At 58.7% G+C, this 27,266-nt stretch overlaps 1 protein-coding gene across 1 annotated transcript; it reads right to left on the bottom strand.

Moving 5' to 3' along the window:
• Positions 1-1,439: 1,439 nt before the first annotated feature.
• On the bottom strand, positions 1,440-26,425 carry LOC120381501 (hydroperoxide isomerase ALOXE3-like). The gene is made up of 14 exons (XM_039499679.1): positions 26,218-26,425; positions 23,911-24,115; positions 20,282-20,363; positions 19,697-19,819; positions 14,886-14,989; positions 13,881-14,053; positions 13,031-13,174; positions 11,614-11,817; positions 9,831-9,917; positions 8,573-8,742; positions 6,081-6,202; positions 5,595-5,695; positions 3,955-4,125; positions 1,440-1,807 (listed from the first exon to the last, which is right to left on the bottom strand). The coding sequence occupies exons 1-14, from the start codon at positions 26,362-26,364 to the stop codon at positions 1,628-1,630; spliced, it is 2,013 nt and encodes a 670-aa protein (XP_039355613.1). The 5' UTR covers positions 26,365-26,425; the 3' UTR covers positions 1,440-1,627.
• Positions 26,426-27,266: the final 841 nt, after the last annotated feature.

The following is a 27,266-nucleotide window of genomic DNA, read 5'->3' as shown; positions in this document are numbered from 1 at the left end:
TCTTAGTTAGGGTTAGGGATGGGTTATAGGGTTACAGTTATGGGTAGGGGTTAGTTTTAGGGTTAAGAATGGGATACGGGGTTACAGTTATGGGTAGGGGTTAGTTTTAGGGTTAGGGATGGAGTATAGGGTTACATTTATGGGTAGGGCCTAGTTTTAAGGTTAGGGATGGGGTATAGGGTTACAATTATAGTTAGGGCTTAGTTTTAGAGTTGGGGATGTGGTATAGGGTTACAGTTATGATTAGGGATTCGTTGTAGGGATGGGGCATATGGTTACATTTATGGGTAGGGGTTAGGTTTAGGGTTATGAGTCTAGAGGGAATCTCGCTGCTAGTGCAGACGGGGCCCTCTCGTCCTCTTAGACCTGATTCTCAGTGATTTCAGCTGCAGTGGTCACTTAACAGAACAAAAGACTCTCTATGGAGCCTAATCAGCTCTGTCTTTAAACAGTGGAGAGGGGGAGTGGTGTCTAGTGGTTAGAGCGGGGGGGGCTGGGAGCCAGGACTCCTGGGTTCTCTCCCCGGCTCTGGGAGGGGAGTGGGGGCTGGTGGGTTAGGACTCTTGACTCAGGCAGACCATCAAACAAAACACCTGTCCCCACCCTCTCTCAATGCCCTCAATCAGCACAGGCTAAGTACAGTTCTGCTGCCCTTTACTCGTACAATAAGAATAACATTTCATCCCTCCCGCCCCGCACATTCAAGCGATTTGTAACCCAACCCCAGCCAAAATCTATCGCTTGGGTAACACAGCTCTGTGTGCTGGACACCTAGGTAGATTAGGTGTGAGTGTAAATACAACCTGGTCTTCAAGCCTTGCCCCCCAGCCCCCAGCTTGTCACTGGCTGTCAGGAAAAGCTCATTTAGCCTTTGCTTACAAATCGTAATTTGGCCAACGTCACCGAAACGAATGCACTGACATCGTCATAACAACAACAGCGGTATAAGGAAGCTACTCTATGTTCATGCTTTTCAAATCTATGATACTTTTGCAGATACACGCATTGTATCGTACACGTTTTATGTTTTTAAAGAATATATTGATGTTTCAATTTCAATTCGAATTTGCAAACCATCACTAAATTGGCAACACTGCATGCAACTAATTCACAAAACGGGAGGGGGGGGGGAAATTCGGGGGGGGGGCTGTAGGGAAATAGGCGTCTCTCCATTGGAGTCAATGGGGCCGGATCCCCAGCTGATGTCAATGGGCATCTCTCTATTGGAGTCAATGGGGCCAGACCCCAGTTGGTGTCAATGGACATCTCTCCATTGGAGTCAATGGGGCCAGACCCCAGCTGGTGTCAATGGGCGTCTCTCCATTGGAGTCAATGGGACCAGATCCCAACTGGTGTCAATGGGCGTCTCTCCACTGGAGTCAATGGGGCCAGATCCCAGCTGGTGTCAATGGGCGTCTCTCCATTGGAGTCAATGGGGCCAGACCCCCAGGGAGTGTGATTCACCATTGCTCCATCAGGCTGGATGCATGTTCTCAGGACGCTGGTGAGCATTTGGTGGTGTGCCATGGAGATGCTGTTGCCTGTTACCGCGGGGGTATTCAGTGGTGGGTGTGTGGGTGAGGGGTTCTCCATCGCGGGGCAGTCGGAGGGGTGGCACCTCTGGGTGTTATATCGCGGTGCTGTTCTCTATGTTAGGAGGATACATATAGTTGTAGATCAGACTCAGCGACCGGTTCCTCTCCTCGATCTCCTGGGAGATCTCTGCTAGGCGATCCTGGAAGGCAGCGATGAGCAGCTTTGGCCCGTGCTCGGTAAAGTGCTCCTCAGGGTATGTCCCCAGGGGTCTCTGGAAGGGAATAGGGAGAGTGGTGAATACAGAGACATCAAAATCACTGAACTCCCGGGATCAACTCCAGGGCTGCATTCTTATTACTCCAAGGCAGGAGAGGTTTTCCCTGGGAACTGAGATAGCAAAGGCACTGAGTGGTGGAGCTTTGCATGCGAGAGAAACAGACACTGAAACAGCACAGAGCCAAGGAGACAGCCAGAACAAGCTTTGGGGGTGTGGCCCCAGGACAAAGCCTAGAGAAAGTTTTTTGGGCTGAGTGCTAGTTGGAAGGAGGCTTGGAACTGTGACCAAGGAAATTGCCTCCTGTTCTTTGAGTCCTCCAGACTTTGCAAATAAACACGATACCATCAAAGAAACACCTGGATCCGTCACCAATTTCTCCTCCTGATGGAAACAACCCACCCCAGCAGCTGAGTAAATATTTTCCACCCAAACTTTTCTCTTTTCTTTGAGGAAAAAAAATGTACATTTGGGGACACCAGAATATTTTCTGAATTATCCCTTTTGCCAAAGAGTTAATTTAAAAATAAAACTGAAAAAAAAATTCAACCCATTTCGAGTTTTCCTTTCAAAATGACTTTTTGTGTCGAACGTTCCAAAATGTCCACGAAAAATGCTCAGAATCAAGAGGAAACATTGAATAAAGGGGTTTGTTTGACCCCCCAAATGATTTATTTTCAACTTTTCATAAATCACCGACAAACCAAAAATCGTAGGCAGTGGTGTTGTAGCCGTGTTGGGCCCAGGATATTAGAGAGACAAGGTGGAGGAGGTTATATCTTTTACTGGATCAACTTATCTTGGTGAAAGAGCTCGAAAGTTTCTCTCTCACTGACAGACTTTGGTCCAGTCAGAGAGATTCCCGCACCCACCTTGTCTCTCTAACAAACCAAAAAAGTCATCGATTCACCCATCTCTGTCCTTGGAGATTTTTAAGAGCAGGTTAATCAGACACCTGCCAGAGATGGTCTAGATAATACCTAGCCCTGCCATGAGTACCGGGGGTGGGACTAGGTGACTTCTCGAGGTCCCTTCCAGTTATACGCTTCTATGATTCTAACTGCAGGGTCCAAAATTTTGGTTGGGTCAGAAATGGCTAAAAATACTCAGGGTCTCTGGAGGGAACTGGAGAGTACGTTATGTCTGAATAGTGGTCGAACCGGTGTCCGTAGGGAAAGACATCTCCCCACCTCTTCTGAAAGGCCCCAGGCCTCTAAACAATAATCACATGCATTTCGCTTTGGGGACATTTCCTCCCTGCCCGCACAGCGGCCGCCAACACCCACCATGTCCCACTGCCTGTCGAGCGGGTAACAGGAAAGGGGCCGAAACGCCTGGGCCCATGTCCTCAAATCAGCAGCAGTTCCAATGGACCTCCTGCTGATTTACACCAGCCGGGATCTGGCCCCATTGACTCCAATGGAGAGACGCCCATTGACACCAGCTGGGGTCTGGCCCCGTTGAATCCAATGGAGAGACGCCCATTGACCCCAGCTGGGGTCTGGCCCCGTTGACTCCAATGGAGAGACGCCCATTGACACCAGCTGGGGTCTGGCCCCATTGACTCCGATGGAGAGACGCCCATTGACACCAGCTGGGATCTGGCCCCATTGACTCCAATGGAGAGACGCCCATTGTCACCAGCTGGGATCCGGCCCCATTGACTCCAACGGAGAGACGCCCATTGACCCCAGCTGGGATCTGGCCCCACTGACTCCAATGGAGAGATGCCCATTGACCCCAGCTGGGGTCTGGCCCCGTTGACTCCAATGGAGAGACGCCCATTGTCACCAGCTGGGATCTGGCCCCATTGACTCCAATGGAGAGACGCCCATTGACACCAGCTGGGGTCTGGCCCCATTGACTCCGATGGAGAGACGCCCATTGACCCCAGCCGGGATCTGGCCCCACTGACTCCAGTGGAGAGACGCCCATTGACCCCAGCTGGGATCTGGCCCCATTGACTCCAATGGAGAGACACCCATTGACCCCAGCTGGGATCTGGCCCCTCTGTAAGTGTCTCGCAGGTAGTGGAGGACACACATCCCTAGTCCAATACTGATGGATTCAGGGTTGGGGGCTCTTCTCCCGAAAGATGCCCCCCTGGGTTCAGGGTCCACCAGCCCCAGCCGCCCCGCTCTCACCAAGTCCCGATCCTCATTCTGCAGCACCCAGAGGACGGAGAGGATCAGGCTGGTGGTGTTCATCTCGGGGATGGTGTCCAGGAACTCCTTCAGGGTCACCGTGGCCTTGTTCCGGGGCGGCGGCTTCCGCATGGACGACGGGTAATTGGGCATGAAGGCGGCCAGCTCGAACTGGGGCCGGGAAAAGGAAGCCAGAGGTTAGATCCCACCCGGGAGCTTGGCTGGCCAGGTCATGGGAGGACGCAGGAGTCCAGAGCAGGAGAAGCAGGACCTGCTGCCCCGGGGGTCCCGAGACCCTGCCCATCACCCAGCCGGACCCAGAGCCCGTTCAGTCAGCCGCAGAGGCAGTGCGGATATGGGGCTGGGCCTCTGACCTGCGTTCCAGTCCCAGAGACTCCACGGTCTCCCTCTGTGCCACCGGGCAAGGCACCAAATCGCTCCGTGCCTCAGTTTCCCCATCTGTATGAGGGAGGTGATCGTTCTGCCCATTGTCGGCTTTGTCTACTTAGAGGGGGAAGGTCTTTGGGTCAGGGACCATCTCTCACTATGTGACTGGGCAGCGCCCGGCACAAGGGGGGGACCTGATCTCGGTCAGGGGGGGTCTCTGCAGTGCCTGGCACAAGGGGGACCCTGATTCCCGCTGGGGTCTGTGCAGCGCCCGGCAGGACTGGGCCCCGATCTCTGCCATGGATTTTCATTTCGATTTATTTTGTTGAAAAATGGAAAAATTACATAGGAAATGAAAATTGTCTAAAAAAATTGTCAGAAGGAGGGGAAGGAACATGGGCAAGATGCTTGACAAAGCCAGGAATAGAGGCCAGGAGTCTTGGCGCCCTCCCCACTCTAACCACTAGACACCACTCCCCTCCCAAAGCTGGGGACAGAACCCAGGAGTCCTGGCTCCCAGCCCCCCCTGCTCTGACCCACCAGCCCCCCACTCCCCTCCCAGAGCCGGGGAGAGAACCCAGGAGTCCTGGCTCCCAGCCCCACCCCTGGCTCTAACCCACCAGCCCCCATTCCCCTCCCAGAGCTGGGGACAGAACCCAGAAGTCCTGGCTCCCAGCCCCCCTGCTCTAACCCACCAGCCCCCACTCCTCCCAAAGCCGGGAGAGAACCCAGGAGTCCTGGCTCCCAGCCCCCCTGCTCTAACCCCCGAGCCCCCGCTCCTCTCCCAGCACTGGGGATAGAACCCAGGAGTCCTGGCCCCAGCCCCCTGCTCTCACCCACCAGCCCCCACTCCTCCCAGAGCTGGGGAGAGAACCCAGGAGTCCTGGCTCCCAGCCCCCTGCTCTCACCCACCAGCCCCCTCCCTCCCAGCGCCGGGGAGAGAACCCAGGGATCCTGGCTCCCAGCCCCCCCGCTCTAACCACTAGACACCACTCCCCTCCCAGAGCCAGGGAGAGAACCCAGGAGTCCTGGCTCCCAGCAACTCCATCTGGGCTGGACTTTAAGCCACAGTAACTCCCGGGCGTGAGCCACCAAGTCCCAGATCCAGCTCAGACCCCCAAAGTCTGGGGTGTACCCAGTGGGGCCCAAAGGGCAGGAGGGGACAGGCTGGGGACACAGGTGTAAGGAGAGGATGGGGGGGAGGAAAGAGACACCCCTCCAAGAGGGGGACAGGGCGGGCGGCCCTCACCCACCTGCCCGGCGTTGACGGCGGCGTGATAGGCAGAGCACGTGAAGATCACCATGGTCAGGTACTTGGTCAGCTCGGCCGCGGTGCCCAGAGCCGAGGGGACGCCTGCCGGGGAGGGATGGACTGGTGAGCATGGGACCACCCTCTCCCCCGTCCCTAGCTGGGAACGTCCCCTCTCCCCGCCCGCGGTGATGCTGGTCAGTGCAATACCAGCATCGCTCATTTCTGTGCGCGTGTAACACCGACAGACGGGCGGGATCGAACCGGGGGCCTCCGGAGCGTAGCCCCTGACTCTCCACCGCGTGAGCTGAAAGCCACGTGGAGGCGGGTGGGTGACACACGGCAGGTGTCACGCGTAGGCCGTGGCTGACGTTTCCGCAAGCGTCTTGGGTTTTGGAGACACCTTAATGGGGGGCTGATTCTTGGGGGGGGTGGGGAGGACTCCTCAGCGGCATCTGTGACCCCGGGCTAGCCACCCCCGGGCACTCACCCGACGCCTGTCGGCCCAGGAATGCCTTGGCGAAGATCTCGCCCACCCACGCCTGCAGCTCATGGTCACTCTGCACCGAGAGGCTGGTCCGGTAGTAGATTCCCACGATGCCGGAGACAAAGCTGGGAGAGTTAAAGGGGAAATCGGGTCAGCCCCGGGGTCCACGGTGAGATGCTTCCCCCTAGGACAAGCCGGGGAGCCCCCTCCCTCCAATCTCCACCGTGCTAGGCCTGCTACCCTTCAGCATCACTTCTCAGTGGTCCATCCACCATGCCGTGTCACCGGCCACCTAGGAGATTTGGTTTTAGAACCATAGAAGATCAGGGTTGGAAGGGACCTCAGGAGGTATCTAGTCCAACCCCCTGCTCAAAGCAGGACCAATCCCCAACTAAATCATCCCAGCCAGGGCTTTGTCAAGCCGGGCCTTAAAAACCTCTAAGGACGGAGATTCCACCACCTCCCTAGGGAACCCATTCCAGGGCTTCACCACCCTCCTCGTGAAATAGTGTTTCCTAATATCCAACCTAGACCTGCCCCACTGCAACGTGAGACCATCACTCCTTGTCCTGTCATCTTCTACCACTGAGAACAGTCTAGATCCATCCTCTTTGGAACCCCCTTCAGGTAGTTGAAAGCAGCTATCAAATCCCCCCTCATTCTTCTCTTCTGCAGACTAAACAATCCCATTTCCCTCAGCCTCTCCTCATAAGTCATGTGCTCCAGCCCCCTAATAATTTTTGTTGCCCTCCGCTGGACTCTCTCCAATTTATCCACATCCTTCTTGTAGTGTGGGACCCAAAACTGGACACAATACTCCAGATGAGGCCTCACCAATGCTGAATAGAGGGGAATGATCACGTCCCTCGATCTGCCGGCAATGCCCCTACTTATACAACCCAAAATGCCATTAGCCTTCTTGGCAACAAGGGCCCACTGCTGACTCATATCCAGCTTCTCGTCCACTGTAACCCCCAGGTCCTTTTCTGCAGCATTGCTGCCCAGCCACTCGGTCCCTAGTCTGTAGCGGTGCCTGGGATTCTTCCGTCCTAAATGCAGGAGATTGGGGCCAAATGTTTCCAAGCCCCTAAGTGATTTAGGAGCCTGCCTGCCAGTCTCAAAAGGGACTTAGGCGCATTATGGGTTAAATTTACAGTGGCAGCTGGGCACCCAGAGGCATTTAAAAAATGCCCGAGCTGCCTTGGTGCCTAAATCCCATTGACATTGGCAGTTAGGGTCCTAAGTCGAGCGGGGTGAAATGTTTGCACAAGGGTGGCCGGAACAGGGGAGGCCAGGGGGCCGCGGCCCCATTGCTTTTTACCTGCCTTAAGGGGAAGCGATGGGGGAGGGGGCAGAGAGGAGCCAGCAGGGGGAGGACCTCGGGGAAGAGGCGGAGTGAGGGCGGAGCCTCGGGAGGACGGGGTCGAGTGGGGGCGGGGCCATGGGGCCGGCACCGGTGGCCTCCCTACTTCACGGGAGTTTCCGGCACTACTGGTTTGGGCTGAAAGCTTTGCGGGGTACAAAATGGAGTGGCGGCGACCCTGAACGAGTTCTCAAATGAATTCGGTTTTGCCAGATTTGGGGCTGAGAAACAAACCGGCCAAAACTCTGGAACCGTCCCGGAAAAAAATTTAATATTTTTGGTGCTTGAAAAAGTTCTGGAAATGAATTTTAAAAAGTCAAAAATGTGTCAAAATGCTCCAGATGGAAACAAACCAGGTCAGTTTGACACGAAACGAAACGTGTCGTTTCACCTGAAAGGAATTTTATTTTGGGGGTGTGATTTTTCGAGGGGCTGAAAATTTGGAAAAAATGGTCAGTTTTGGGGACCCACCTAAAACCGTTTTGTTATTTATTTAGACTTTTCAAAACTGCCAACCCAGCAAAAACCCCTCACTCCTTTGACCGTGTGGGCGCTTCGGAAAAATATTACCCTCTAAATGGAGACTCAGGTTAAGCACAGAAGTGAATTTAAAGTCAGTTCATTGAACGTAAAGGTTTTTAAGGCCCGGCTTGACAAAGCCCTGGCTGGGATGATTTAGTTGGGAATTGGTCCTGCTTTGAGCAGAGGGTTGGACTAGACACCTCCTGAGGTCCCTTCCAACCCTCATATTCTATGATTCTATGAACCGACAGCAGATCCTGGGGCTGACGGTCTCATTTTGGGCTCGTGTCAAAGTGGTTTCCGTGAAAATGAATTAAGAGCGTCCACATGGGTTGTCACTAATCTGGATTGAAATCTGATTTCAGGTATCAACGGGCCCAACTTTGTGTGGGAAAGGATGTTTGCTGGATCCCAGCAGAACAAGCCCCGCATGCACGGCTCCCTCCCATACAAGACCTGGATTCCCAGGGGGCTCTGCCCCGACCCCCTCCACACTCAGAGCCCCATCGCTTTGCCCCCTATGATTTCACTAGGTCTAACCCCTTCCCCTGCACTTGCCTGCGTCTCTCCTCCCTACGCAGCACCCCACGTGGCCCAGCGCCCCCCTCACCTCTCGATAGCTGCCCAGATCTTCAGCCCATCATCCCTGTAATAGTAGTTCTGGAGCGAGGCGACGCCGCGTTCCTGGATGTCATCGGGAAGGCAGAGCGTGGCGTAGGTCAGGTCCTCCAGGGCCTTGCGGAGAAGCTCGGCGAGGCCTCGACGCCCGGTCGCTATGGCCTGCGGGATATAGGCCCAGCCCAGGCCAGATGGGGGTTATTGCCATGGAGCGGCAGGTGCCAGGGAGAGGGTAGGACACTGGAATTGCGTTAATTGCCCAGGGGCTGGGAATCGGACTTACGAAATCCTTTGGCGACTGAATTTATTTTCCCGCCAGAAAAATGGCCACTGATGAAAGTAAAAGGAAATGGGGCCAAAGGAGAGAAGAAGGAAAAAAGGGATGAAAGACGGAAAAACTAAGAAAGTTGAATAATGGGGAAAAAAACGGGGAAAAAAGTGAAAAAATAAGGAGAAAAAAAGGAAAAGAGGAGAGAAAAACAAGCCAAAGGAAACACGGCAGGAAAGGAAGGGAAATGACTAGTATGAAGGAAAATGCCATAAAAATGTCACAAACTTTTTTTTTGGAAAACCGACCATTTTAAGTGCAAAACTTTCATTTTTACCTACTGGCCGTTTTTCGGTGGAAACCATGCTCCCTCGCCCTGAGTAGAAGGCAGGAAACTGCGGTGCTGGCCACGCCCACAAAAGGGCTAACTGGGCCCGCCTCGAAGTGGTTTCAGTAAAAGCGAATTAAGAGCGTCCACACGGGGTGGTCACTAAACCGGATTGAAATCTGATTTCCGTTATCAACGGGCCCGGCTTTGGGTGGAAAAGGACGTTCGCTGGATCCCCGTTGCGAGGCGGCCAATGAGCGCCGACCTCCAGGAGGAGCTGCTTCTCCCTTTCGTTTGATTGGCTGAGCAGGCTGGGGGCGGAGCTGGGTGGGTGGAGTTGGGGAGTGGCAGTCACAGCAGGCCGCCAGCAGTTTGCTGGGTGTAGTTGATTTGATGGGCAGTTTGGTCACTCTCCCTCCTTTTTGAACGCGCTATGGGAGGCTAGCACCCAGGACTCGAACCCAGCTCCCCCGGGTTCTACCAAAGGCATGCTGAGTGAGCATAGGCAAATGACTCCCTGCCTCAGTTTTCCCATCTGTAAAATGAGGCTAATGCTCCTGATGTCCTTTGCAAAGTGCTTCGAGATCTAGGGGTGAAAAGCACCAGCTACAAGGAAAGGATTATATTGTTCTGATGAGACAATCCCGTCTTTACCCGATCGAATACGCCCCCGGGGCTGATGAGAAAGGTCCGGGCCAGGACATCGATGTGGATGGAGAACCGGATGTGAGGGATCAGGAGCTGGAAGAGAAGAGGCGCAGGGGCTGAAGCAGCCGGGGAGGAGGTGTCAGCCCACGGAGGGCAGAGGCGAATGGCTTTGTTCTCTCTGATCCACCCTGGTTGCAGGGCACTAGGGAGGCGTGTTTGGTGCAGGAGGCAGCAGAGAACTGAGCAAAGAGCTGGGGTCAGCACACAAACAGCTGGGCACTCCTGGAATTTGCACAGCCGGGCATCTCAGGAACACACGTCAACAGCTGGCCACCTCTGGGGCACACACAGGTACCCAGCTGGACACGCCTCCAGCACAAACACTCGTACACTGCTGGGCATGTCTGCAATACACACACACACACACACACATAGACAACCGAGCATGTCTGCAACACACACACGCACACAGTCGCACATATATGCAACACACATGTGTACACGGCCGTACATGTCTGCAACACACACACACAGAGCCGGACATGTCAGCAACACACACACACACACACGTACACAGCCGGACATACATACAACATGCACCTGTACACAGCCGGACATGTCTGCACCACACACACACGTACACACACACACACACACACACACACACACACACACACACGTACACAGCCGGACATGTCTGCAACACACACACACACACACACACACACACACACACACACACAGCCGGACATGTCTGCACCACACATACATGTACATAGCCAGATATGTCTGCAACACACCCATGTACACAGCTGGACATATATGCAATACACACCTGTATACAGCCAGGTATGTCTACAACACACACGTGTACACAGCCAGGCATGTCTGCAACACACACACACGTACACTGCCAGACACGTCTGCACCACAGACACATGTATACAGCTGGGCATGTCTGCACTACATACTCATGTACATGTCTGCATCACACACCCGTACAAGGCCGGGCACGTCTACAACACACACATCCATGTACATGGCCAGACAAGTCTGCACCACACACCCACATACACAGCCAGGCATGTCTGCACCACACACCCCCGTACACGGCTGGGCATGTCTGCACCACACTCCCCTGTACACGGCCAGACACGTCTGCACCACACACCCCTGTACAGGGCCAGACACGTCCGCACCACACACCCACGTACACAGCCAGGCATGTCTGCACCACACACCCCCGTACACGGCCAGACATGTCTGCACCACACTCCCCTGTACACGGCCAGACACGTCTGCACCACACACCCACGTACACGGCCAGACACGTCTGCACCGCACCACACACACAACTGGACACTTCTAGAACACACACACGGCGATACGGGTGCACCTCCGGGGATACACGCCGGGCTGGGCCCCTCTCAAACTCACGTGTCCAGGGACAAACATCCCGCTGGGCCTGTCTGAGCATCACCAAGGCGCACACGGGGCACCGCTGGGGGGCACGTGCCCCAGGCGGGCACATCTGGGGCGTACGCCGGGCAAAGCAAGAACTGGGCGCCCTTGGTCACCTCCCTTAACACGTCCCAGCACCGGCAGAAGCGGGTAGCCAGGAATGGGACTAGCCCCACCCCTTGATGCCACCTGTTTGCTCTGTGCACAAGGTGCCAGGTGTGGACACCGGGTGCCCGTCGCCGTCCCGTTGGTTGATGCGCCAAGCGGAGCGGGGCCCCGCCCACCCACCTGTGGCCCCGCCCACCCACATTAGCTCCACCCCCCTCACCTTGTACAGCGGGTGGCACATGGGCAGCTGGCGCTGGGTGGCCACGGCGAAGACCTCTGCCAGCAGGTGGGCGCGGAGCAGGTGGGAGGTGACCTCGTGCAGGTGGAACTCGGAGTTGCGCACCCAGGTCTTGGCCAGAGTCCAGAGCCACTCGGAGTCGCTGGGCAGGAAGATGGGGCTGTCGGGACCTGGGCGCTGGCTGAGCTGTGGGGGAGCTGGGTCAGAGCAATGGGTCCGGTATCCCCCCCCCCCCCCCGGGTCAGAGCAATGAGCCCATCCAGCCCAGTATCCCCCCTGGATCACAGCAATGGGCCCATCCAGTCTGGTATCCCCCCTGGGTCAGAGCAATGGGCCCATCCAGCCTGGTATTCCCCCCTCCCCGGGTGAGTGCAATGGGCTCATCCAGCCCAGTATCCCCCCTGCATCAGAGCAATGGGCCCATCCAGTCTGGTATCCCCCCTGGGTCAGAGCAATGGGCCCATCCAGTCTGGTATCCCCCCTGGGTCAGAGCAATGGGCCCATCCAGTCTGGTATCCCCCCCAGGTGAGAGCAATGGGCCCATCCAGCCCAGTAACCCCACCCCCCCGGATCACAGCAATGGGCCCATCCAGTCTGGTATCCCCCCTGGGTCAGAGCAATGGGCCCATCCAGCCCAGTAACCCCACCCCCCCGGATCACAGCAATGGGCCCATCCAGTCTGGTATCCCCCCTGGGTCAGAGCAATGGGCCCATCCAGTCTGGTATCCCCCCCAGGTGAGAGCAATGGGCCCATCCAGCCCAGTAACCCCCCCCCCCCGGATCACAGCAATGGGCCCATCCAGCCCAGTAACCCCCCCGGATCAGAGCAATGGGCCCATCCAGCCCGGTATCCCACCCTGGATCACAGCAATGGGCCCATCCAGCCCAGTAACCCCCCCCCCCGGGTCAGAGCAATGGACCCATCCAGCCCGATATCCCCCCTGGGTCAGAGCAATGGGCCCATCCAGCCCGGTATCCCCCCCTGGGTCAGAGCAATGGGACCATCCAGCCCGGTATCCCCCCCGGATCAGAGCAATGGGCCCATCCAGTCTGGTATCCACCCTGTATCAGTGCAATGGGCCCATCCAGTCTGGCATCCCCCCTGGATGGGAGCAATGGGCCCATCCAGTCTGGCATCCCCCCTGGATGGGAGCAATGGGCCCATCCAGCCCCTATGCCCCCAGGGGACCCATTCACCCCTGTATCCCCGCTGGAGCAGAGCAATGGGTCCACTGGGTCTGTGCAGCGCCTGGCGCACTCCCGCCCTGCCCACAATAATCGTTGTGCCTTTAGCAATGGTGGAGCCGAGCTGCTCCCTAGCGGCAGGGGGGCCCAGGTGGCTCAGGAGGGGCCCGGATACCCCCCCGCTTGGGTGCCGGCGAGCAGAGAAACCCCTCACCTGGATGGCCAAGGGCACGACCTCCCCGCTGGGTTTCTGGTGCAGCAGGCACAGGGGGGCGGCGATGTACTGCTGGTGCCCGTTCACTTTAATGGTGGGAATGTCTTCCAGGAGCTTGTAATCTGCGATATAGATGCTCCCTCTCTGTCATGCAGAGCGGAGGAGGGTCAGTGCCCCCGCTGCCAGGGCTGTGAGCTTCCTTCAGCAGTGTCCCAGCAAGCAACACACAGAGCACTGCGCGGGGATCGCTTACCCAGTGTTAAAATGCAGCCACCTCCGGGGTGGAGTAGCTGGTTGTACAGGGAGCGCTCACCCAGCACTGAGATGCAGCCACCTCTGGGGCGGGGCGGCTGGTTACCCAGGGACCCCTCGCCCGGCGCTGAGATGCGCCCACTTCTGGGGCAGGGCGGCCGGTTACCCAGGGACCCCTCGCCCGGCGCTGAGATGCAGCCACCTCTGGGGTGGGGCGGCCGGTTACCCAGGGACCCCTCGCCCGGCACTGAGATGCAGCCACCTCTGGGGCGGGGCGGCCGGTGACCCAGGGACCCCTCGCCTGGTGCTGAGATGCAGCCACCTCTGGGGCGGGGCGGCCGGTTACCCAGGGACCCCTCGCCCGGCGCTGAGATGCGCCCACCTCTGGGGCAGGGCGGCCGGTTACCCAGGGACCCCTCGCCCGGCGCTGAGATGCAGCCACCTCTGGGGCGGGGCAGTTGTTAACCCAGACCCGGCTATGCTAAAACAATTTAGTTTGGGAAGAGAGCACCGTGCTCCCACCAGCAGGAGTTCTTGGGGAAGGAGGGCAGGATGGACTCAGCAGACCCTGATTCTTTTCGGGGAGACAGGGTGTTACCTGCAGCTCCTCCTGGAGGCTGGTGGAGTCCCCCAGGGAGCCGGCCACCATCTCCTGCATCACGGGGAAGTTCTCCGGCAGCGCCGTGCATTTCCGGATCAGAACTGGGTTGAACCCATTCAGATATTGGTACCCGAAGAACGCATCTTCCTGCCAGTGCTCAGTGACGTACTCTGGGGGGACACACACACCGGCCCTTTAACTAAAACCCCAATGCCTGAGGAGGGGAGTGGGGGCTGGTGGTTAGAGCAGGGGGGGCTGGGAGCCAGGACTCCTGGGTTCTCTCCCCGGCTCTGGGAGGGGAGTGGGGGCTGGTGGGTTAGAGCAGGGGGTGCTGGGAGCCAGGACTCCTGGGTTCTCTCCCCGGCTCTGGGAGGGGAGTGGGGGCTGGTGGGTTAGAGCAGGGCGGGCTGGGAGCCCGGACTCCTGGGTTCTCTCCCCGGCTCTGGGAGGGCTGGTGGGTCAGAGCAGGGGGGGCTGGGAGCCAGGACTCCTGGGTTCTCTCCCCGGCTATGGGAGGGGAGTGGGGGCTGGTGGGTTAGACCAGGGGGGGCTGAGAGCCCGGACTCCTGGGTTCTCTCCCTGGCTCTGGGAGGGGAGTGGGGGCTGGTGGGTTAGAGCAGGGCGGGGGGCCAGGACTCCTGGGTTCTCGCCCTGGCTCTGGGAGGTGAGTGGGGGCTGGTGGGTTAGAGCAGGGGGGTGGGAGCCAGGACTCCTGGGTTCTCTTCCCGGCTGTATGGGGACAGTGGGGACTAGTCATTAGACCAGGTGGAGGCTGGGGGCCAGGACTCCTGGTTTCTCTTCCCAGCTCACGGAGCGGAGTGGGGTCTAGTGGTTAGAGCAGGGGGCTGGAAGCCCTGAGGGGAGCCCTGGTGGGGGGCTGAGGGTGGCAGGACCAGTTGACCTGGGGGGGCCATGTGTGGGCTTAGCACCCACAGGCGATGCCGGGAAGGAGAACGGGGTTGCCTCCCTGCTCCTCCCCACACTGTGTGGGGCAGCACGGACCTGAGACCTGGTTGCCGTAGAACCAGAAAACCTTGGGGATGTCGGCTAACTTCTCCCAGGAGTACGGCCGGTCCAGGAAGCCCTTCAGCTTGCACTCCAGCAGCCTGCGGGGACGGGGAGCCGGGTGAGAGCGGGAGCCTCCCGCGCTGTGAGCCCTGGGCCTCGAGCCGCACGCACCCCTCTGACCCCTTCACACCCCTCTGACCCCTCCACACCCCTCTGTCTGAGCTCCTCACACCCCTCTGTCCGCTTCACGCCCCTCTGACCCCTCCACACCCCTCTGACCCCTTCACGCCCTTCTGTGTCCATCCCCGGCACACCCTCTGCCCATCACACCCCTCTGCCCCCATGTACACCCATCTGTCTGTGCCCTGCACACCCCTCTGACCCCTTCACACCCCTCTGACCCCATACACACCCTCTGTCTGTCCCCTTCACGCCCCTCTGACCCCATACACACCCTCTGCCTGTCCCCTTCACGCCCCTCTGACCCCAAACACACCCTCTGTCTGTCCCCCTTCACACCCCTCTGACCCCATACACACCCTCTGTCTGTCCCCCATTCACACCCCTCTGACCCCATACACACCCTCTGTCTGTCCCCCCTTCACACCCCTCTGATCCCCATACACACCCTCTGTCTGTCCCCCTTCACGCCCCTCTGACCCCATACACACCCTCTGTCTGCCCCCCACACACCCCACTGACCCCACACCCCCCCTCTGTCTGTCCCCATTCACACCCCTCTGACCCCATACACACCTCTGTCTGTCCCCATTCACACCCCTCTGACCCCATACACACCTCTGTCTGTCCCCTTCACACCCCTCTGACCCCATACACACCCTCTGTCTGTCCCCTCACACCTCTGACCCCATACACACCCTCTGTCTGTCCCCCTTCACACCCCTCTGACCCCAAACACACCCTCTGTCTGTCCCCCATTCACACCCCTCTGACCCCATACACACCCTCTGTCTGTGCTCCTCACACCCCTCTGACCCCATACACACCCTCTGTCTGTCCCCTTCACACCCCTCTGACCCCAAACACACCCACAGTCTGTCCGCTTCACGCCTCTCTGACCCCAGACACACCCTCTGTCTGTCCCCCCTCACACCCCACAGACCCCATACACACCCTCTGTCTGTCCCCCCTTCCCAGCCCGCGGACCCCATACACACCTCTGTCTGTCCCCTTCACCCCTCTGACCCCATACACACCTCTGTCTGTCCCCTCACACCCCTCTGACCCCATACACACCGTCTGTCTGTCCCCCATTCACACCCCTCTGACCCCATACACACCTCTGTCTGTCCCCTCACACCCTCTGACCCCATACACACCCTCTGTCTGTCCCCCCTTCACACCCCTCTGACCCCATACACACCCTCTGTCTGTCCCCCCTCACACCCCTCTGACCCCATACACACCCTCTGTCTGTCCCCCCTTCACAGCCCTCTGACCCCATACACACCCTCTGTCTGTCCCCCCTTCACACCCCTCTGCCTGGCTCGTCCCACGTGCACCCTCTGTCCATCCATAGACACCTGTCTGTCTGGCCCCACGTGGCCCCTTTTTCTGTCCCCACACACCCCACTCTCTGTGTCTGACCCCATGGACACGCTCTGTCTGTCTCTCCCCATACCCACCCCTCTGTCTGTCTGACCCATACACACCCCTGTGTCTCTCCCCATAGACACCCCTGTGTCTCTCCAGCCCCACACACCCCACTTATCTGTCTCTCTAGCTATGGGTCCAGCCCTTTGGCCGACCTCACCCGCAGCCCGGGACGTGGGGGCCAGTACCCCAGAGCCAATGCCACAGATTGGGCAAATCCCTCCCCGGTTCCATGTCCCTTAGCCCCAGCACCGCCGGGACCTCCAGCTGGGTGACCCCTAGTTCTCGGCTTCCCGGGGCACCGGCCCCCCTTCGGCAGGGCTGCCCCCCGACGCGTCGGCCTGCAGGAAAAGGGCCCAGCCGGCCGGGATCCAGCCGGCGAGGTGGGGCTGCCTTGTCTCCGGTGCTGCTTCCTGCCCCGCCGGTCCCTGCCTCAACCTCCCTCGGAGCAGCGGCAAGTTTATATTGAGCACCCCGATCTCCGAGGACAATGCCGGGTGCGACTGAGCCCTGCAGAGCCTACCTACATACATGAGAGATAGATAGATAGATAGATAGAGGGGGTGGATGGGGATAGATAGATAGATAGATAGATAGATAGAGGGGGTGTCTGGGGATAGATAGATAGAGGGGGTGTCTGGGGATAGATAGATAGATAGATAGATAGATAGATAGATAGATAGATAGATAGATAGATAGAGGGGGTGGATGGGGATAGATAGATAGATAGATAGATAGATAGATAGATAGATAGATAGATAGATAGATAGATAGAGGGGTGTCTGGGGATAGATAGATAGATAGATAGATAGATAGATAGATAGATAGAGGGGTGGATGGGGATAGATAGATAGATAGATAGATAGATAGATAGATAGATAGATAGATAGATAGATAGATAGATTGGGTGGTTGGGGATAGATAGATAGATAGATAGATAGATAGATAGATAGATAGATAGATAGATAGATAGATAGATAGAGGGGGTGGATGGAGATAGATAGATAGAGGGGGTGTCTGGGGATAGATAGATAGATAGATAGATAGATAGAGGGGGTGGATGGGGATAGATAGATAGATAGATAGATAGATAGATAGATAGATAGATAGATAGATAGATAGAGGGGGTGGATGGGGATAGATAGATAGATAGATAGATAGATAGATAGAGGGGTTGGATGGGGATAGATAGATAGATAGATAGATAGATAGATAGATAGATGGATAGATAGATAGAGGGGGTGTCTGGGGATAGATAGATAGAGGGGGTGGATGGGGATAGATAGATAGAGGGGTTGTCTGGGGATAGATAGATAGATAGATAGATAGAGGGGGTGTCTGGGGATAGATAGATAGATAGATAGATAGAGGGGGTGTCTGGGGATAGATAGATAGAGGGGGGTGTCTGGGGATAGATAGATAGATAGATAGATAGATAGATAGATAGATGGGGTGGATGGGGATAGATAGATAGATAGATAGATAGATAGATAGATAGATAGATAGATAGATAGATAGATAGATAGTGGGGGTGGATAGGGATAGATAGATAGATAGATAGATAGATAGATAGATAGATAGATAGATAGATAGAGGGGGTGGATGGAGATAGATAGATAGAGGGGGTGTCTGGGGATAGATAGATAGATAGATAGATAGAGGGGGTGGATGGGGATAGATAGATATATAGAGGGGGTGGATGGGGATTGATAGATAGATAGATAGATAGATAGATAGATAGATAGATAGATAGATAGATAGATAGATAGATAGATGGGGTGGATGGGGATAGATAGATAGAGGGGGTGTCTGGGGATAGATAGATAGATAGATAGATAGATAGATGGGGTGGATGGGGATAGATAGATAGAGGGGGTGTCTGGGGATAGATAGATAGATAGATAGATGGGGTGGATGGGGATAGATAGATAGATAGATAGATAGATAGATAGATAGATAGATAGATAGATAGCGGGGGTGGATGGGGATAGATAGATAGAGGGTGTGTGGTGATATATAGATAGATAGATTGTTGGGGGGGTTGGGGATGGATAGATAGATAGAGGGGGTGTCTGGGGATAGATAGATAGATAGATAGATAGAGGGGGGGATAGGGATAGATAGATAGATCGATGGTGTGGATGGGGATAGATAGATAGATAGATAGATAGATAGATAGATAGAGGGGTGTGTGGGGATGGATAGATAGATAGATAGATAGATAGATAGATAGATAGAGGGGGTGGATGGGGATAGATAGATAGATAGAGGGGGTGGATGGGGATAGAGGGGGGTGGATGGGGGGAGAGAGAGGGGATGGATGAGGAGAGAAGGAGAGAGAGAGGGTAGATGGGGAGAGAGAGGGGAGGTGGATAAGGAGGGGTGGATAGGATGGGAGAGAGGGGAGAGGGGTGGATGAGATGGGAGAGAGAGGGGATGGCGGGAGATAGATGGGGTGGATGGAGAGAGGGGTGGATGGGGTGGGAGAGAGAGGGGATGGAGGCAGAGGGGTGGATGGAGAGAGGTGGATGGGGGAGAGAGAGGGGGGGAGAGGGGTGGATGAGGTGGGAGGGGATGGAGGCAGAGAGAGGGGAGGGGTTGGATGAGGTGGGGGATGGAGGCAGAGGGGGCTGGATGGCGGGAGATAGATAGATGGGGGGGGTGAATGGAGAGAGGGTAGATGGGGAGAGAGAGGGGAGGGGTGGGTGGGGTGGGAGGAGGGAGGATGGAGGCGGGGGTGGATGGCGGAGATAGATGGGGTGGGGGAGAGAGAGTCAGGTTGGAGGGTGGGGCAGAGGGGTGGATGAGGTGGGAGAGGGGATGGAGGCGGGGTGGACGGCAGGAGATAGATGGGGGGTGGATGGAGAGAGAGTCAGGTCGGAGGGGGGGCAGAGGGGGGTGGGTGAGGTGGGAGGGGGGGATGGAGGCGGGGGGGTGGACGGCAGGAGATAGATGGGGGGGTGGATGGAGAGGGGGGGTGGGGGGAGAGAGAGTCAGGTCGGAGGGGGGGGGCAGAGGTCCGGCTAAGGAAATAATTGCTGGATCTCCTAACGACAGCCACGAAAGCTCCGCTCCTGAAGGACAGACGGGCGCCTAACTCCCCTTCGTTCCCATGGGATTTAGGCACCTCCGTCCCTCGGGGGAGCTGGGCCACCCCCCCCAGGAAGTGGCCTTTCGGCCCCGTCACTTACGCCGCCGCGCCCCGCCCGAAGAAAGCGGAGGCCTTGGGGTACGAGTACTGGAGGTCGACCACGGCGGTCATGGCGCTGTCGACGTCGGCGCACCAGGGGACGCCGGGGCTGTACTCCTTCCACCTGTCCCGGGGGAGAGCCGGTGAACCACAGGCCCCTCTGGTGCTGGCCGTCAGCCGAGCTCAAACCGCGGTGGCCAAGCGCCCTTATCCCCATTTTACAGGTGGGGAAACTGAGGCACGGGGCGGGGGGCAGAACCCAGCTAGCCTGACTCCCCACTCCAGGGCTTTAGCCACTAAGCCGCCCCGCACCGGGGCCTGAACTAAGACCGCAGGGACTGAGCGCGCCGTCTCGGCCCTCCCGGCTCACCCCCCAGACCCCGTCCCGCCCCCTGGATTTAGTCGATGGCAACAAAAAAAGGTTCATTCGTTTCTCGCCCTCGGGGCTGCACAGAGAGGCGTTAAAACAGGACGCGGCCGTCACCGACACAGCGACACTGCCTGAGTTTGCAGGGAGCCTGAACCCATTACTCCGGGGGTGGGGGGGGGCTGCCCTTAATATCCTGCCCCCCCGCCCGCCACTCACCTATATATTTCCTGTTGCAGCACCAGCTCCTCACGACGGTGCTTCTGGAGCAGGTGGTGGGAGTCGTCACAAGGGGTTCGGGCTGGAGAGAGGAGAGAGAGAGACGAGGAAATCTGGGCACACGCTGGAGTGGGGGACGCGTCCCGGCCCCCCTAAGCCTCCGGGGCTCCTTGGCGCCGGTCTTCCAGCTGCCTGTCTAACCCCATGCACCCCCCTTCCCTCTCCCCATCCCCTACACCCCCTTCTCTCTCCCCATCCCCTACACCCCTTCTCTCTCCCCATCCCCTACACCCCCTTCTCTCCCCCATCCCCTACACCCCCTTCTCTCTCCCCATCCCCTACACCCCCTTCTCTCTCCCCATCCCCATGCACCCCTTCTCTCTCCCCCATCCCCTACACCCCTTCTCTCTCTCCCCATCCCCTACACCCCTTCTCTCTCCCCATCCCCTACACCCCTTCTCTCTCCCCATCCCCTACACCCCTTCTCTCCCCCCATCCCCTACACCCCCTTCTCTCTCTCCCCCATCCCCATCCCCATGCACCCCCTTCTCTCTCCCCCATCCCCTACACCCCCTTCTCTCTCCCCATCCCCTACACCCCCTTCTCTCTCTCTCCCCATCCCCATCCCCATGCACCCCCTTCTCTCTCCCCATCCCCTACACCCCCTTCTCTCTCCCCATCCCCTACACCCCCTTCTCTCTCCCCCATCCCCTACACCCCTGCTCTCTCCCCTATCCCCTACACCCCTTCCTCTCCCCCCATCCCCTACACCCCCTTCCTCTCCCCATCCCCTACACCCCTTCTCTCTCCCCCATCCCCTACACCCCCTTCTCTCCCCCATCCCCTACACCCCCTTCTCTCTCCCCATCCCCTACACCCCTTCTCTCTCCCCATCCCCTACACCCCTTCTCTCTCTCCCCATCCCCTACACCCCTTCTCTCTCCCCATCCCCTACACCCCCTTCTCTCTCCCCATCCCCTACACCCCCTTCTCTCTCCCCATCCCCATGCACCCCCTTCTCTCTCCCCATCCCCATACACCCCTTCTCTCTCTCCCCATCCCCTACACCCCCTTCTCTCCCCATCCCCTACACCCCCTTCTCTCTCCCCCATCCCCTACACCCCCTTCTCTCTCCCCCATCCCCATGCACCCCCTTCTCTCTCCCCATCCCCTACACCCCTTCTCTCTCCCCATCCCCTACACCCCTTCTCTCTCCCCATCCCCTACACCCTTCTCTCCCCCATCCCCTACACCCCCTTCTCTCTCCCCATCCCCTACACCCCCTTCTCTCTCCCCATCCCCTACACCCCTTCTCTCTCCCCATCCCCTACACCCCTTCTCTCCCCATCCCCTACACCCCTTCTCTCTCCCCATCCCCATCCCCATGCACCCCTTCTCTCTCCCCATCCCCTACACCCCTTCTCTCTCCCCATCCCCTACACCCCCTTCTCTCTCCCCATCCCCTACACCCCTTCTCTCCCCCCATCCCCTGCACCCCCTTCTCTCCCCCCCACCCCCTACACCTCCCTTCTCTCTCCCCATCCCCTACACCCCCTTCTCTCTCCCCATCCCCTACACCCCTTCTCTCTCCCCATCCCCTATCCCCTACACCCCCTTCTCTCTCCCCATCCCCTACACCCCCTTCTCTCTCCCCATCCCCTATCCCCTACACCCCCTTCTCTCTCCCCATCCCCTACACCCCCTTCTCTCTCCCCATCCCCTACACCCCCTTCTCTCTCCCCTATCCCCTACACCCCTTCTCTCTCCCCCATCCCCTACACCCCCTTCTCTCTCCCCTATCCCCTAACCCCATACACCCCCTTCTCTCTCCCCATCCCCTACACCCCCTTCTCTCTCCCCATCCCCTACACCCCTTCTCTCTCCCCAACCCCTACACCCCTTCTCTCTCTCCCCAACCCCTACACCTTCTCTCTCCCCATCCCCTACACCCCCTTCTCTCTCTCTCCTCATCCCCATCCCCTACACCCCCTTCTCTCTCCCCATCCCCTACACCCCCTTCTCTCTCTCTCTCCTCATCCCCATCCCCATGCACCCCTTCTCTCTCCCCAACCCCTACACCCCTTCTCTCTCTCTCTCCCCATCCCCATCCCCATGCACCCCTTCTCTCTCCCCATCCCCTACACCCCTTCTCTCTCCCCATCCCCTACACCCCCTTCTCTCTCCCCCATCCCCTACACCCCTTCTCTCTCCCCTATCCCCTACACCCCTTCTCTCCCCATCCCCTACACCCCTTCTCTCTCCCCCATCCCCTACACCCCTCTTCTCTCTCCCCATCCCCATGCACCCCCTTCTCTCTCTCCCCTATCCCTATCCCCATACACCCCTTCTCTCTCCCCATCCCCTACACCCCCTTCTCTCTCTCCCCATCCCCATCCCCATACACCCCCTTCTCTCTCCCCCATCCCCTATCCCCATACACCCCCTCTCTCTCTCCCCTATCCCCAACCCCATACACCCTCCTCTCTCTCCCCTATCCCCTATCCCCATACACCCCTATCCCCTCATCCCCATACACCTTCCTCCTCTCTCTCCCCTATCCTCCCATCCCCATACACCCCTCCTCTCTCTCCCCTATCCCCTATCCCCATACACCCCCTTCTCTCTCTCTCTCCCCCATCCCCATACACCCGCCTCCTCTCTCTCTCCCTATCCCCATACACCCCCTGTGCCCAGCCCCTGACACTCATCTCCCCAGTACACGTCTCCCTACAACCCCACAATGGGGATCCCTCCATCTATCCCCATATACACCCATCTATCTATCTATCCATCCCCATCCACCCCCTCTATCTATCTATCTATCTATCCATCCCCATCCACCCCCTCTATCTATCCATCTATCCATCCCCATCCACCCCTCTATCTATCCATCTATCCATCCCCATCCACCCCCATCTATCTATCTATCTATCTATCTATCCATCCACCCCCTCTATCTATCTATCCATCCACCCCCTCTATCTATCTATTGTAGAATATCAGGGTGGGAAGGGACCTCAGGAGGTATCTAGTCCATCCCCCTGCTCAGCCCAGGACCAATCCCAACTAAATCAAACTATCTAAGGGAAGGATCACTCGGGGGTCACCTGTTCTGTTCACTCCCTCTGGGGCATCCGGCATTGGCCACTGTCGGATGACGGGACACTGGGCTAGATGGACCTTTGGTCTGAGCCAGGGTGGCCATTCCTATGTTCTTTCCCCCTGCACCCCCCCTTCTGTCTAGCCAGCCAGCCATCCTCCACCCCACACGCACCTAGCGAGCGAGCTAATGGCCATGGTACCTTTCCTCCCTTCCCACTTGTCATCAGAACAAAGAAAATGGTCTCTGCTCGGTCGCTGACCCCTCTCATGCCAAGCTCCAGCCAGCTGTAAATGGACCCCCGTGGGCTGAACCAAGGTGAAGCGCGTCCACACGCAAAGATGCACCGACGTGGCTAAACTGGATTTAAAATCATCCCCGTGACTTGGGTGCAGACCAGGCCTCGGATATACTGGGCAGTGGGTTTCTCCTGGCGGGGCCAAGGCCCGGGAGAGATCCAGGAGCCCCCGAGATGCAGGAGGGGCAGAAGAGAACCCAGGAGTCCTGGCGCACCCTCAGTGGGTCATACCTGTGCTTTCCGCCAGCTCCACGGTGCGGTAGCCATGAATCCACCGGTAGCAGGGGAAGTGGTAGGTGTTGCCCTCGGGGGACGTCACCCGGACCGTGTTGCAGTACCACATGTTCTCGGGGAAGAAGGAATAGGGCTCCTTGTGGAGCCGGATCAGCAGGATCGGCCCCAGGGCTCGGTCGCTGGGCACCTTGTACTCCCGCACCTGGGGGAGACAGAGCACGGGGGGTTCGAGCTCCGTGCACGGAGCCTGCGTTCCTGGCCACTCGGGAAGGAGAGAGTTGAACAGGCAGAGCTGTGGGTCCAGCCCCCTCTTTGCCAGCTGGTGCCAATAGGAGTCTCTCCATTGCAATCAACAGGGCCAGATCCTCAGCCCCATTGAACCCAATTGGGATCTGGGCCCATTGACTCCAATGGAGAGACGCCCATTGACACCAGCTGGGGTCTGGCCCCATTGACTCCAATGGAGAGACGCCCATTGACCCCAGCTGGGGTCTGGCCCCATTGACTCCAGTGGGGAGACGCCCATTGACACCAGCTGGGGTCTGGCCCCATTGACTCCAGTGGAGAGACGCCCATTGACCCCAGCTGGGATCTGGCCCCATTGACTCCAGTGGAGAGACGCCCATTGACACCAGCTGGGATCTGGCCCCATTGACTCCAATGGAGAGACGCCCATTGACACCAGCTGGGATCCGGCCCCATTGACTCCAGTGGAGAGACGCCCATTGACCCCAGCTGGGATCTGGCCCCATTGACTCCAATGGAGAGACGCCCATTGACACCAGCTGGGATCTGGCCCCATTGACTCCAATGGAGAGACGCCCATTGACACCAGCTGGGATCTGGCCCCATTGACTCCAATGGAGAGACGCCCATTGACCCCAGCTGGGATCTGGCCCCATTGACTCCAATGGAGAGACGCCCATTGACCCCAGCTGGGATCTGGCCCCATTGACTCCAATGGAGAGATGCCCATTGACCCCAGCTGGGATCTGGCCCCATTGACTCCAATGGAGAGACGCCCATTGACACCAGCTGGGATCTGGCCCCATTGACTCCAATGGAGAGACGCCCATTGACACCAGCTGGGATCCGGCCCCATTGACTCCAGTGGAGAGACGCCCATTGACACCAGCTGGGGTCTGGCCCCATTGACTCCAGTGGAGAGACGCCCATTGACACCAGCTGGGGTCTGGCCCCATTCACTCCATTCCCCCATTTCCGTTTCATCCAAGTGACACAAACCTTGACAGAGCTGATTGACCAGCTCCTCAGGTGGGGTAAATAATTGTGCCAGGCGCTGCACAGGGGCTTAGATCAGGGCACAGGCCTGGGTACTGGGGGCGTGAGGGTTGCTGCAGCACCCCCCGGTTTTACGCGGGGCTTCTGGCCCGGGGCTGGGGTGCCAGCTGCCGGCCTCGCTCCCCAGCCACTGGCCCAGGGCCCCGCACCCGACCCCCTGGCCCCGTGCCCACCCCGAGCCTTTGCTCCGTTATCCCTGTCTGGGACCACCTCCCGGAGGCACAGTGCTGCTGCCAGCCCCAGCTGGGAGGCGCGGACCCTGGCCGAGATCGGGGCCCCCGTCGTGCCGGGCGCTGCCCAGACCCCGGCCGAGATCGGGGCCCCCGTTGCGCCGGGCGCCGCTCAGACCCCAGCCGAGATCGGGGCCCCCGTCGCACCGGGCGCCGCTCAGACCCCGGCCGAGATCGGGGCCCCGTCGCACCGGGCGCTGCCCAGACCCCGGCCGAGATCGGCCCCCCAGACCTACGATGACAGACCGTCCTGAGCCTAGCCCCCCAGTGCCAGGTGAGGGTGGAGCCCAAAGACGGAGCCGGCACCTTTCGGCTCTGCAGGCCGCTGGCACCCCCGTGGAAATCCCCGGCATCCAGGCTGCAGTCCCCCCCCACCCCCACTGCGGGGCAGGGGTTCGGGGGAAGGGCTAGGGCTCCCCCCGCCCAGGTCGGGCTGGCATGAGGGTACCCCAGCCCTGCCTCTCCCACCCCCCCCATCCTCTTTCGCTGCAGGTGCGCGAGTCATCCTCGTCTGGCCCGGCGTCAGCCAGGCTCCGGCGGAGACGGGAGATCCAGCACAGCCCGTCTGAGGAGGCAAAACCCAGAGACGGGGGTTATTCTCCTCCGTTGTCCCCACGGGGAAACTGAGGCACGGGCGCCGGCCTCTGGGGCAGAACCACAAATAGAACCCAGGGGTCCTGAGCCCCGGCCAGGGCCCCCAAACCACTGCTCCGCTCGTCCTGAATGGAGCCACCCCCCCGCCACAGAAGGAACCCCCCCCTCAAATACTCACCGATCCTGGCCGAAAGTCAAACCCGTGTCGGTCCAGCACGCGTTTGGGGCTTTCCCCGTGGCTGCCCACGAGGGTGATGGAGATGGTGTCAAACGTGCCAGCCAGCGAGTCCTGGCCGGTGGCCACCTGGACTTTGTAGACGGCCATCAGGGCTGGGGATTGAGCCCGTCTCGGCGGTGCCGCTGGAGCCGGCCGGGTGACCTCTGTGCTGGCTTGGGAGGGAGGCCAAGCGTGAGCAGAGGAGGCGGGGAAGGCAGTGCCCCCAGGCACTTCCACGCCACCCCACGCCTCTCTGCATCCATGACGAGGGCCCGGCCCCGGGGCCGGAGAGCGGCGGTGCCAGCTGGCACGTGGCGGTGCCCGGAGAGCTGGCGGGGGGAGCTCCAGAGCACGGGGCCTGCCACGGACCCAGGGACGGATCCAGAGAGTCGTGCAAGGGGGGGAGGGTCTGATCTCGGCTGGGGTCTGGGCCCGGCAGGACGGGGACCCCGATCTCGGTCGGGGGCGGGGGGCTGGGCAGCGCCCGGCACGACGGGGACCCCGATCTCCCCAGACCCCATCCCCCCATCCCTGCTCCCCAGCCCCCTTTCTCCGTTCGTCACCGGAGCAGGACAGGTCGGGCCAGTTGTGCAACGTGGCTGCATGTCTGTCCTGGGGGGGGGGTTGTTCTGGCCTCACCCCAGAGACAGACGCTTCTTTCTTTTTGTAATAACAGAGCAGCTGCCCGGTGCCGGTGCCAGAGAAGGCCGGGCACAGGGGCCGGCGGAGCCAGCTGTCCTGTTGCTCAATGCTGCCCTGCACTGTGCTCCCCTGGGAGGGTGACGGGCGTGGAAGAAACTGGAAGAGCAGGTTTGGGGAGCAGGGTTGGGGTGCAGGGAGGTGGGGAGCAGGGATGGATTTGGAGGGGGAAGGAAGGGGGTGCAGGGGTTTGGGTAGCAGGGTTGGGGTGCAGGGAGGTGGGGAGCAGGGTTGGATTGGGAGGGAGAAGGAAGGGGGTGCAGGGGGTTGGGGAGCAGGGTTGGGGTGCTTGGGTTTGGGGAGCAGGGTTG

The sequence above is a fragment of the Mauremys reevesii genome, linkage group 14 (genome assembly GCF_016161935.1).
Source record: "Mauremys reevesii isolate NIE-2019 linkage group 14, ASM1616193v1, whole genome shotgun sequence".
Lineage (NCBI taxonomy): Eukaryota > Metazoa > Chordata > Testudines > Geoemydidae > Mauremys > Mauremys reevesii.
The sequence above is the reverse complement of the archived record's forward strand: the minus strand, read 5'-3'. Positions and strand labels throughout refer to the sequence as shown.